Here is a 13,872-nt window from a genome sequence, read left to right as displayed (position 1 = left end):
CTGCAAAACTCAACTTATTATTTTCCCTCACAAACCAAGGGCTGATTTTCTTAAACCAAAAGTCATCACATTATAAAGATGAATGAGGTAAATTTAAAGTGGGAGGATCAAGTGAAATATCTTGGACTTGCTTTTGACAAAACCTTACTTACAAGGATCACATTGAAAGTATCCAGGTTAAATGTAACAAATATATTAAATGTTTGTATCCACTAATAAACAGGAATTCTAGACTTTGTCTCAAGAATAAACTGTTAATTTATAAACAAATTTTCAGACCTGCCATGCTTTATGCTGTGCCGATCTGGACAAGCTGTTGCTTAACCAGGAAGAAAAAACTTCAGAGGATTCAGAACAAAATTCTGAAAATGATTCTGAAACTTCCTCCTGGTTCAGCACCAGTGAACTTCATCAATTAGCCGAAGTTGACACTTTGGATGTTATGTCCAATAAGATAATTGATGCATTTCGACAAAAATCATTGCAGTCTTCAGCTGCATTGATCCGCTCTTTATATAGTTTATAAGTTAGTTTTAAGGTATCCCTTTTCCCTTTTGTACATGTAGGACCTCCTACATTTGAAATCACTGTATAGCGAAAGCTACAATATTTCATGAATAAATGAAAGTGGCTAGTATTTAAAATTGAGGTGAAAAGTCATCGTTTGTGATTGGACACTCAATAATATTTTAACTGAATGAATGTACATGGAAAAGAAATTTGAATAAATATAAATTAAAAAAAAAAAAAAAAGAGGTGTGTGTAGTTTGACCGGTCAAAATAAACCCAACCCGCTTGTAGAAGTGGAATGAACTGAGTGTTATCTTTAGGGCGATTAAATGAAACTTCACTCAGTTTCAATGTTCAACCCTTTTCTATGAAAATGTTGTTGGTTTATGTATTTTAAACTTGATTTTGCACAGTAAAAAAAAACATGATAATAGTAATGTACATTTTAGAATGGGTACATCATGTGTAAATTTACCAATATTCCAATGTTTTTGTACTTTTAGTTCAAATTGAGGTAATAAAACCCAATAAAAAAATTCAATATTACCCCTTCAAATTTTACAGATTCCAAACTTTTGTGTGGGTTCTCTGTCCATTCCCTGAAATCTGGAATTTAAAAAAATCAAGTTTGAAATCCTTAATCATTTCTTAAAATGTCTTGACGGAGGGTGGCTTGACCCTTTAAATTTCTTATCATTTAAAAAAGACATGTTTTGTAATTTGCAGCTCGAAATGATGATTAGTTGGAAATTTGGTACCTAAATAGCTGTTAGGTCAAATCAGACATCCGGATTTGATGGTGAACGTCAAAATCCGAAAAAACGTATTCCATCAAATATTTGACATAATTGTCTAGCGTCTCCGTGGATTCATTCTAAGAGAGATTCAATGGAGACGCTTGGTGTCTTTGAGCGATTTCATATGAGTAATTCCAGCTCAATCCAGGAATTTTTATGGTACTTTCGTACCCGACACTCTCCGATTTCAATGAACCTTTTTAGACATGTTATCCTAGGCCTATATAAGCCATTTTTGTATATGTGAAGCCAATTGTACTCGAAATTAACATTTGAGAAGGGCGTAAGCTATTTAAATACAAACACTGAAAGAAAAATACACGGAAATTCTTTGAAATTTTTAAAATTTTCTTTTTTAGACCAAAATTGAGCATGTTTACAAAAGCTGGTAATTTTTGTTTACAAAACTTTTGAAAAATGGTTCAAACTGCAGTAAGTTATGTACAACTATACTGAAGGAAACTATGTACGAAAACCCAGCCAAATTATTTAATCTTGAGGCTGATTCCAGTGACTGTAAAATGCTGGGATCAAATCTCCCTAAACGCACTTTTTTAAACAATTGATTGTAAAAATAGTATGACGATAAATTAAACGTCAAATGCGTTAGGGTTTTGGAGTTGATATGTTTATCAAACAATTCATGTATAAAAAATATTTTTTTGAATAATTTTTTAGTGTTTTCTATACTTATCAAAACAAAGAAAAAAGATCTCTTGGAAGTTTTTTGCAGCACTTCTTAGAAAAATGTGTGTAACTCAATCTAAACATTTTTTAATTTTTTTCTTTGTTTTCTACAATGAGTTTTAGTCAATTTCGCACAACTTTCTAGAAAAAAGCTAATTGTTTTACCCACATGCTGACGAGATACAGGCTTGGGATCAAGTCTCCCCGGGGATCAAGTCTCCCCACTCTCCCCTACATGATTGCTTATTTCGCACATTTGGTTTGTATGAATTTGTGTAAAAAGTACTTAACATTGATAGTATTCGATGCTAACAAAAAAAATAAAATCATTTGACCATTTTTAAGATCGACAGTTTGGAGGTAGACCAATTAGTATCTTAGTTTTGAGGTCAGTATTGATGTGTTTATAATTAGCATGTTTGAAAATAAGGTGGGCCAGTTCAGACTAAGACTAAGGTGGGCTTGAAAACTAAGAATCATTTTTTTACAAATCGACGTGATCGTGCTATCTTGTCGAATGTCGCTTTTTGACGATCCTAGAGAAACGCGTTAAAATAAAATAAAGCTCGCAATGTAAACAAACACGATTTGTTTGGCCAACCGAATTATAGTTTTGAGAAGGCGAGTTTTTGACTCTATGTGGCCCCAAAAATCAACGTGCGACAAGAAAGCACAATCACGACGAAATATTACATAAAGTAAGTGGAATGACCGCTTGAAAAGCTGCCCAAATTCTCCAGTGAATTTTGCCTTCCTCACTGAGGTAAGGCTATAATCCTGCTCTAAAAATGAACTTTTTATTAAAAGCTCGAAGACCCACCTTCATGTATACATATCGACTCAGAATCGAAAAATGAACAAATGTCTGTGTGTGTGTATGTGTGTGTGTATGTGTGTGTGTATGTGTGTGTGTATGTGTGTGTGTATGTATGTATGTGACCAAAATTCTCACTGAGTTTTCTCAGCACTGGCTGAACCGATTTTGACCAAACCAGTTGCAATCGACTTGGTATAGGGTCCCATACATCGCTATTGAATTGTTTGAAGTTTCGATAACTAGTTCAAAAGTTATGTATAAAAATGTGTTTTCACATATATCCGGATCTCATTTATATGCATGTAAACGATGTCCGGATCCATCATCCGACCCATTGTTGGTTAGGTAATCGAGAGACCTTTCCAATGAGTCCACAACATTGAAGATCTGGCAACCCTGTCTCGAGTTATGACCACTTAAGTGATATTTATGTACTTTTTTGAAGCCGGGTCTCACTTAAATGCATGTAAACGATGTCCGGATCCATCATCCGACCCATCGTTGATTAGATAATCAAGAGACCTTTCCAAAGAGTCCACAACATTGAAGATCTGGCAACCCTGTCTCGTGTTATGACCACTTAAGTGATATTTATGTACTTTTTTGAAGCCGGATCCCAATTAAATGTATGCAAAAGATGTCCGGATCCATCAACCGACCCATCGTAAGTTAGGTAATTGAAAGACCTTTCCAACGAAACCACAACATTGAAGATCTGGCAACCCTGTCTCGAGTTATGACCACTTAAGAGATATTTATGTACTTTTTTGAAGCCGGATCCCAATTAAATGTATGCAAAAGATGTCCGGATCCATCAACCGACCCATCGTAAGTTAGGTAATTGAAAGACCTTTCCAACGAAACCACAACATTGAAGATCTGGCAACCCTGTCTCGAGTTATGACCACTTAAGAGATATTTATGTACTTTTTTGAAGCCGGATCCCAATTAAATGTATGCAAAAGATGTCCGGATCCATCAACCGACCCATCGTAAGTTAGGTAATTGAAAGACCTTTCCAACGAGTCTACATAATTGAAGATCTGGCAACCCTGTCTCGAGTTATGACCACTTAAGAGATATTTATGTACTTTTTTGAAGCCGGATCTCAATTAAATGTATGCAAACGATGTCCGGATCCACCATCCGACCCATCGTTGGTTAGGTAATCGAGAGACCTTTCCAATGAGTCCACAACATTGAAGATCTGGCAACCCTGTCTCGTGTTATGACCACTTAAGTGATATTTATGTACTTTTTTGAAGCCGGATCTCAATTAAATGTATGCAAACGATGTCCGGATCCATCACCCAACCCATCGTTGGTTAGGTAATCGAGAGACCTTTCCAATGAGTCCACAACATTGAAGATCTGGCAACCCTGTCTCGTGTTATGACCACTTAAGTGATATTTATGTACTTTTTTGAAGCCGGATCCCAATTAAATGTATGCAAAAGATGTCCGGATCCATCAACCGACCCATCGTAAGTTAGGTAATTGAAAGACCTTTCTAACGAAACCACAACATTGAAGATCTGGCAACCCTGTCTCGAGTTATGACCACTTAAGAGATATTTATGTACTTTTTTGAAGCCGGATCTCAATTAAATGTATGCAAACGATGTCCGGATCCACCATCCGACCCATCGTTGGTTAGGTAATCGAGAGACCTTTCCAATGAATCCACAACATTGAAGATCTGGCAACCCTGTCTCGTGTTATGACCACTTAAGTGATATTTATGTACTTTTTTGAAGCCGGATCTCAATTAAATGTATGCAAACGATGTCCGGATCCTTCATCCGACCCATCGTTGGTTAAGTTATCGAAAACCCTTTCCAACGAGTCCACAACATTGATTATCTGGCAACCCTGCCTCGAGTTATGACCACTTAAGTTATATCTGTGTACTTATTTTTCTGGATCTAAAACAATAGCTGAAATATGTGTCCAAACCACTAATATTACCCATTGTTGGTAAAAAGTGAGGAAGGCATCAACCACATAGGTGGATTAAGTTAGTTTTTAAAGTGAGTTCCGAATATGATAGTTGACTTCATTGGAACACGTGGAAGCCCTTCCTGTCTAGGGTTGCATAAGAAGTGGTTTGTAAATAAACGTGAAAATGTTTTACCACACGCTGAGAATTAAGCACGCGCTTGGTTTTCTGGGGTAGTTTTTGCACATTGGGTGTACAAAATTGCATCGTTGAAGATTCCTTTGTGATATTTCACCGACAAGATGATATTTTTATTTTGTGCGTAAATCCCTTTAAAGTTTACTGAACCTTGACGTTTTCACACCTCTTTCTGCATAATTTGTTAACCTTCCCGATCACCGTTTAATAATTATTAATTACATTATTACTCACTGAGCAACACACACCTATATTTTCACCGAAAAAAAATGCAAACAAATCTCAACGAGGTAAGAATAACAGTTGTCTGTGCGCGCAAAGCAACTCGTGCTCGCGCAAACACGTTTTTGCGCATGACGCGCCCGCGCGGTTTACTGGACGATCGAACGATCTTCATTCCTTCGGCAAAGCCCACAAAGTTCATGCGATATTGACCACGCTGGCCATCGGTGGCGGCTTCAGTTTGCGTTTGCGCTTGTAACGGTTCACAGTGTTGTCGGGAGTTGTTTGCGTACCGTGCGAGATTTTTTTTTTAAATACTGAACTCTTTTTTTTTGAAAAGACCTGAGTTCAATCTGTTGGCGAAAGGAGAACCAGCCGCATTACAATGTTTAAAATGGTAATTTATCTTATGACGAGTGCGTTATAATACTGGATATTACAGTGCTAGTACCTTGATTAGGTTCTAATTGCGGTTCATTACTGTTAATCTATGCAGTAAAGGAACAATTGCCGGTGTAATAGCTTAAAGTTATGACACATTTTGGTTGTTACAAGAGATCAACGATGATGTTACAGACTTGATGATCATTTAGAACCTAATCCTTCGATCTTAATGTGTTGGTTGATTGATTGAAATTTTATCTAAATCTATTTGATATAATAAGGGATACGTTTTATCAACAGATTTTATCAACGTTATTGCAACTTTGTTAAACAAGACAGTTTACAGACAGTTTCGCTGCGCATTCACTGAGGAAGAAGATCAAAACTTTACAGAGATAAATAGTTTTACTTTTGTTTGTCAAAATTGATATCACATATATACTAAACAACGTTTTAAAACATGTTTAACATAGACTTTAGTTAAGCTGAAAAACAAACAATTACTGAACATAAAAATCGTGAAAATTAAGATTTGATAAAAAAACGAATGTTAGTGCTGGAGAACTCGAGATTTTGACCTTAACATAACCTTAAAAATATTAAGAAATTTCACCAAAGTTTGCTGTTAACTTCTGTTACTATCGATATCCACTAACTTAGAGGATAAATAACCAAGTCAAAAATTATAACAGCAATTTAAGTTATATTGAGCGTTACCTCGGTGAACACACATCATAGAGTAAAATAAAGATTTATTGAACACCAATCTAACTGCGGCACGATACCCTCACGAGTCATGACTCAAGTTGATACACATTGAGCAAAAATGATAATTTTTTTTAAAAAAGGTTTTCAATGTTTCTTTTTATGATTTTTTGAAAAAGGTGAAATTATTTTCATTTGTCAAATTCCAAGGCCAGTTTTTCACTGTGGAATTCTAAGATCAATCTGCCCAAACCTGGCCAGAGAGCGCCCATAGCGAGAGAGCGGTATAAGATCGAAGAGTAGTGTAATTGCCCGATGTTTTGGTAATTATAATTATGCACTGCGGGCGCCGCCGGCCGTCGCCGGTGTTGCCACCTTGAGCTGCCCAAACATCTTTGACCCAAAAATGTTTGAATAGGCCATGTGCGGCTGCTCTCAAGAAGTATTGATTTGTGTTTTTTTTCAATGTACTTGCTGTTTGTACGGTTGGATGAAAAATGAACATTGAACATCCTTGAGCAAATTGAGCAAACCGATTCAATGGAATGGGAAAGGTGATCATTTTGAGGCTGCACTCTAATGTTTGAAGGATTTTACGGATTTGGATGTCCATTTGAGCCCTTCGTGATGATTCAGCATTACTAAGCTGGAATAATTTATGGAAATTAGATTCCAATGTATGTTCGTGACTGCGTGACTTGTAATAATTTTTCTATCAAGAAAATAATCATCGAATTGTCGTCAAGGAAAGGGAATGCATGAATTTTGATGGACGAAAGCTGAATTTTGCTGCCCCTGATCGAATCAGGAGGAAATTCAGTTTTTTCATAAAAACTTAACAAGTAGCCTTAAGTGTGGGACAAACTTGAATTGCGTTTTTCTCAGCTTGCTGTTCTTGAATATGGGACATTTAGGCGAACATAAGCAGTTTGGCATTAGAAAAAAGATGTTATTTTATTTTGTTTTACACTGCAATCAACAATTACAGCAAATAAGTAACATATCAATGATTATCAACTATTTTCCGATATGTTTTGAAAATGCAGCTAGATAATCGATATTTCTGACTCATCTTAAAAAATATTCAAATTTCTTATGCAAAGGTTTGCCAAAAGTTGATTTCGAAAGTAATTTTCATCTAAATGACAAACGACTGACTTTTTATCTTAACAGTGTTGCCAGATAATAATATTGTAAAACTCAGTTATGTAGTCCAAAGTTAATTTGATTGGAGAAAATCTCATTTTTAATTGAAAAATCAAAACTACAATGTAACTAAAATTAATTATGGCTAGCATTCAGGGTCTTGTTCCTGTAGGCCAGGGGTGCCCAACCTTTTGGCCCTGCGGGCCAGATCTGGTTTTTCTGAAGCAGTCGCGGGCCGTAACTGATATTTGACAAGAGTTGAAAAAGTAAACACATTTTTTTATGAAAAAAAACATATTTTTTGCTCCCTAATTTCTTGACTCATTTTGAGACATTTTTTAATATTTTTAAAAATATTTGCAGCGATCTATTTTTAGTATAAATAATTTTCTTTTTAAGCTTTTTTTAAAAAAACTTGATCACTTAAAAGTTGTTCTGGAAAAAAACATTAGTTTTTGATTACTTATTTATTTCAAAAAATTGAAAAACTTAAATTTTTAGTAAACAAAGTTAAAACTGATAGAAATTTAAATATATTGTCTTTTTTTACATTTTTAGACAACAATCCAGTTTTTTTCATAAATTTCACTATGTTACAAAATTGATAACTTTGTTTTCTTGCACGATTTTTCAGTTTAAAAATATCGATTTAGAATTTAAAAGAATTGAATTCAAACACGAAGCATGTTGTTATAATATGATAAAATATGCTCTCAAGCTTATTTTTTTTAATGCAGACAATCAATTTATTTATTCCATTTTTCATGAACAGCCCTAATGGCCGGTCATAGAACTATTTTGAAAAACAGTCGCGGGCCGGATCCGGGCCGTATGTTGGGCAGGTCTGCTGTAGGCTTACTGAACCCAAATCCCAAATATGAGCTTGGTTGAACGTAACAGGAGCTTTCGCTTTGCATTTGAATTTGAAATGGAATTCAACCCGTAAAATAATAATAAAAAACTGACTTTTTTTGAGCAACTTGCCATGGCTACTTATGCGTTTTTTATAAGTATTTTGAATACGACATAAAACAAGGCTAATTTACAAATTACTAAAATTTACTTAATCCACCATGCGCTTCTTCTCATGTTACCTTACATGGGAAACCACTTTTTTCTGAAAAACGCAATTTTCACCGATAGGGCTTCATCCATAAAGTACGTCACGCTAAAATCAGCCAAAATTTACCCCCCCCCTTTGTCACGCTTTTCCTATACTTACAACATGCAATGTCACACTTGCTCAGACCCCCCTCCCCCCTAGAGCGTGACATACTTTATGGATGACGCCTAGAGTATTTTGTATTAAACATATTCTTAATCAGGAAGGTGAAAAACAACTTTCTACGTATAAATCTCCCATGGGTTATCTCATTTTATGATATTTTGATTTCACCATACCATGAAAAGTCATTTTCGTTTTATCCTAATGTAAAACCTTGTTTTGCTTATATTCAAAATATTCTCATATGGTTTATGTTTTTGTTTCTATGCTTAAATAGTTGAAATATCAATAATTTTGTTCTACTATCTTTTTCCGACCCGGGTGGCAAACATAACTTTGCAGCTAGTTAAACAGTTTATGCTTCTAACTAGTCAAAAGGGTTGAATATCTACCTGGGTTGAATGTTAATTGAAATAATTTTGAATGTTATTAGGTGACAGCCTCCGAGAAAAATCCTTTTAGATTCTTTTTTTTAAAGAATTGTTAAGTCGAGGACTGGCGCATTTCTTGTGCTTAATATATTATTGAAAAATCCATTTTTTCAAGCAATTTTTGTTCTTTTAAAGAATTATTGCGAAAGATAAACTTTGGGTTTTTAACAACAAAGTATTGTCTATTTTTAGTTTTGATGAAGTACATTAAATTAAGAACTTAATAGCATCATTTACTCAGAAGAAAAGAAAATAAAAAATATAAAAAATGTTTATAAAAAACAAAAAGAAAGAAGAAAACCCTAAACCAATCTTAGTTTTTCCCATATTAACATCCTTGACACAAGGAAAATCAAATCCCTAGAAAAAATCTGAAAACTGTATTTAAAAATGAAGTAGTTTGCTTAACTGTTTAATACCTACACTTGAATGCATAATTTTCATCCCAGTAAACCAATAAAATTTTTGTAGAGCTTTTTATGATTTTTTTCAAGACGTTTATATTGCTCTGAAAGTAAACCGTTATGAAAAATACTTTTTTTACTTACTTTTTTACATACTTTATATAGTTCTAAAAAGTAGAACACATATTTTGAAAGTTTTAAATATTAAATTGAATGCAAAATTTGAAAGGAAAATTTGATTGTTGTAATGATTTCAGTTTGTTATATCATGTTAAACACATAACTGAAACACAAAAAAAGAAGATTGTTTACAGAATTTGAAAAGTTTGAAACAGAACAATTAGCACCATTTCAAAATTTATTTTGTGTTAAAAATCTTCAACCTGTGTGTGTAACAATAATATAGCAGCTTACTAGGCAATCAAAACATGATTTATATCACAAATGTTATCAGCATACATGTCAAATGCAAATTGCGTAAATAACCAATTATAAGAGTAAATACCTCTAAGGCAAATAGTTGATAAAGGTAAAAGCAAACTCGCTTCAAGCTCAGGAAATGACCGTCTTTAATTGGGTATTGTTATCGACCTACAGGAGATATTCAGCTACATGCTAGTCTCCATCAAATTGCATTAGAAGCATTCGGTCAAAATTATTTAAGATTTTTTTGCTCATTCAAGCTCAATCAGAAAAAAATTATTCTAACGAATACTCCCTTCGTTATTTCCCGTTGCAGAAGCCCAAAACCAAGAAGAAGGTCGTTATTCGACCCGCGAAGGCGAGCACACCGGGTCACGTCTGGAAGCCACCGCTGATGCCCAACAGGATGCCGGAAGTGGAAGGGGTCAAGCACTCGCTGGACCTGGAGACGGAGCTACCGCCGAAGGTCGCCGAGGTGGCGAGGAAAAATGGTGAAAATCCCGAGAAGACTTGCCTGCTGATTCAGGAGTTTAGGGATATGATTTATGGTGAGAGATTTGTTTGGGAGTGAATGTTTTGAGGAACTGCAATCAAATTTTGTTCAATTTTAGAACGTGGAGACTGTGAACCACACCGGGTGGATGACGAATATCTGACCAAATTCCTGCGAGCTCGCTTCTGGAAGGTGGAAAATGCCTATAAACTGGTAATGCCTTAATTTGATAAGCACGTTCAATAAATCATTGATAACAATCTATTCTAGATGTGCCGATACTACGAGTTCCGCAACAGTAACCCAGAGCTGCACCAGAACGTGAACCCGATGACCCTCCGATCGCTGGGAGACGACAACATCATATCGATTTCACCCTACCGGGATCAGGAAGGTCGGCGAATTCTGTTCTTCAGGTTTGGCAACTGGCGACCGTCAAAGGTACCCATCAACGACATCTTCAAAGCAACACTGTTGATGCTGGAGGTCGGGTCGTTGGAGCCAATGTCGCAGGTCGTCGGTGGAGTTGGCATCATGGATCTGGAGGGACTTTCGCTGAACCACGCTTGGCACGTTAGCCCTTCGGTGGCTCAAAAAATCATCGCTCTGATTGTGGTAAGTTCCAGTTAATATCCTCGACTTTGATCAATTTCTCAAACAAGCTTACCCTTGTAGACCTGCATGCCCGTGCGGACCACCGCCATCCACGTGGTCAACCAGGGCTGGGTGTTCGATACCGTGTTCCAGATCTTCAAGCCGCTGCTGAACGAACGCATGAAGGAGAGGCTGTACTTCCACGGGACGGACCGTGCCTCGCTGCACAAGCACATCGATCCGGAGTTTCTGCCGGAGCGGTACGGGGGAACCAAGCCGGAATATCCGTACACGTACTGGCTGGATCATCTGTCGCGCAGCGAGTATGTCGTGCAAGAGCTCGAGCAGTTGGGCTACGTGGCGGAACCGGCCACCGAGGAGTGATGTCCTTTCGTGAGGAGCGTTCGAGGACTGGAGGACGATTGCGATGCGTACGTCTGTGATCCGATTTGTGACTGCTGCTGTATGAAAGGCTAGAGTAGACTACAGACTGTCCGGTTACCGATCGATCAAGCTTGCTTTATGTAGCCTACAAAACATTAGTGTTGATAAGTGAAATTTGTTGACCGATCTGTTTCTAGACATCTGTAGAAAAGACTTAACGAGGGGAATTTTATTAGAATTTAGGAACTGTGCGAAGTTCATAAGTGTTAGTTTTGTACAAATATACACGAAAAATATTTTATAAATTTATTTGTTTTGTTTCAAATATGATGACGAATCACAGAATATTGGAAAGTAGGTAAAATATACGCAACTCGTCAATTTTGAAGTTTATTTCAGCTTCGTCAAGGTATAATAGATTTGGGCTCCCAGAAAATGCTCCAATCAACAGAATTGGACCTAGGTGAATTCCCTGCCAATAACTTAAATTTGAAATTTCGAGTATAAATGCTATCAAATTATCTTGAGCAACCATGCGTACTCACTTTAATCTGTGGAAATAACAAAAATAAAGGGGTGTGCATGGTTGATTATTTTGCCACACAGGTTCAGGAAAAAGGTGCCTATTCCCAGGTGTCTGAATATCTGTAATATTATTAGTTATTAATATTAGTCAATTTTACATCTTTTTATGCGTAATTTATTGAACTAAAATTTAATTTCAAGACATAATAATTATTTATCCAATTTCACACCTTCAAAATTTACCCAATTTTGATCAGTTAAGGTATAGATATTTTCTGGACTAACACTAGCAAAGGACGGATATGCATTTTAACGGTTTGAACTAATTTGCTAGTTTTCATGCTTAACCCTCTACAGACCAGATTTTAATTTTTCCCCTTGTTGAGAAGGTCTTTTTGAGCCAATTTTGTCAAATGAAAAACATTTCTTTTCTTGGTATATGTTTTTTCTGCTTTAATTTTTGGTATTTTTATTTGTATTTATTTGTATTCCTAGTAATGCATTCTGCTAAAACGCTCAACCAAACCACAAGTATTTATCATGTTTATTTTATGTTTGATTCTGATAGTGTGTTAACTTTTCTTTAATTTACAGCTTTTTAAATTTGTTCGTTTCATATTTTTTGGGTTTTTTTTCATATTTAAATTATTTGCTTTTAAATTGCTATATTTTGAGTGCGTCCGATTGCCTGTCCCAGGAAAAAAAAAATCCCGGGAATTACCGTAAAAAAATATGATAAATTTCCCGGGAATTCCTGAAGTTCAAGCGATAGTATTCATTTTCTCAAAGAATTGGAATTTTTTTAAGCTCTGAAAACATTCGTAAAGTTCGGATTGAATTAATCAGATGATCAGAAAATTTGATCAATCGGAGAGCGGCACACAGCCATACAAACTCGGACACATCCTTATCAGCACCAGCAGCGCCAACAACACCACCAAAAAGGGCAAACATATTTTAAAAAGTTGCTCCAAATATTCGAAAACATTGAGCTGTTTGCAGTAAAACGTCGCAAATCGAAAAGTCAGCTTTTTAAAGAAAGAATGAAATGTTCAAGAGCTTAAAAAAATATGACTTATTTAAGAAACTTTATTTGTCATGAAAACATTATTTCTGTATGTTTTTATTTCATTTAAACTTTATGTGTCAAACCACATTCTCTCAAACTGGTCACAGAGGAAAGTTTAAAAAAAATCATGATTGTGGAGCATGGATTTATTCTACTCACTGTCCAATTACTTAGATACAATAAATATTGCTCAACAGAAAAAAAAACCTGAGATTGAAGTCGCTGTCCTATACAATTTTGATGCAAAATATGAATCTGAGTCCAAATCAGAACAATTATCACTGCATTAAAAGTTTCTGTTAAAAATTTCCAGTTTCCCGGGATTTTTGCAACCCTGGGAAATAGGACGCTCTCAACAAAATGCGTTTGAACATAGTTTAAGACAAAACGATCATTAATCCAAATTTTGTTTGGCTTAAACTTAAGTGGATGAAAGTGCACAACACAGCCAAAGTTGAGCCCTGGAAAAATGGGAGTTTTGCAAAATAGTCACCAGTTGTTTCAGAACATGTATTGTTGCATTACCAAATAAGTATCGTAAATATTCTACCAATACCTTCTTGGCACTAGTAAAGTAAACACATTCCCAGGCCACTTTGAAACATTTTTGGGGTCATAATCGAGTCTGGATTGTAATACATAAATTTCAAACACATAATAAGATCATAACAGAATTTCAATTTGCAAGAAAAACGTCCAGATGCTAAAGGTAACATAATAAAATGAAATCACCTGTGCGGTTGGCATTTTTAGTACAATTCATAAAGCTTTAAAGCATCTCTCAAAAAGCACAATCAGTGGAAGGAAATATTTCAAGAAATATTTCAGGCGCGCATCATATCTGTACCGACCATATGGAATCATCGAAGTGCAGTGCGATCGCGTGTTTTGTTCGGTTGACGATATGAATAATTCAAAC

At 35.6% G+C, this 13,872-nt stretch overlaps 1 protein-coding gene across 1 annotated transcript in view; it reads left to right on the top strand.

Annotated features, from left to right (window-relative positions):
* The window catches only part of LOC6038884 (clavesin-1), a 44,255-nt gene extending 32,591 nt beyond the window's left edge, over window positions 1-11,664 (top strand). Inside the window, exons 2-5 of the mRNA XM_001848531.2 lie at window positions 10,205-10,436; window positions 10,500-10,594; window positions 10,652-10,996; window positions 11,057-11,664. Of these exons, the coding sequence (XP_001848583.2) occupies window positions 10,283-10,436; window positions 10,500-10,594; window positions 10,652-10,996; window positions 11,057-11,359 (897 nt within the window). The 5' untranslated portion in view covers window positions 10,205-10,282 and the 3' untranslated portion in view covers window positions 11,360-11,664. The remainder of the gene's footprint in view (window positions 1-10,204; window positions 10,437-10,499; window positions 10,595-10,651; window positions 10,997-11,056) is intronic.
* Window positions 11,665-13,872: the final 2,208 nt, after the last annotated feature.

This window comes from Culex quinquefasciatus, chromosome 2 (genome assembly GCF_015732765.1).
Source record: "Culex quinquefasciatus strain JHB chromosome 2, VPISU_Cqui_1.0_pri_paternal, whole genome shotgun sequence".
NCBI classification, from domain to species: domain Eukaryota; kingdom Metazoa; phylum Arthropoda; class Insecta; order Diptera; family Culicidae; genus Culex; species Culex quinquefasciatus.
This window is presented reverse-complemented; position numbering and strand designations above follow the sequence as displayed.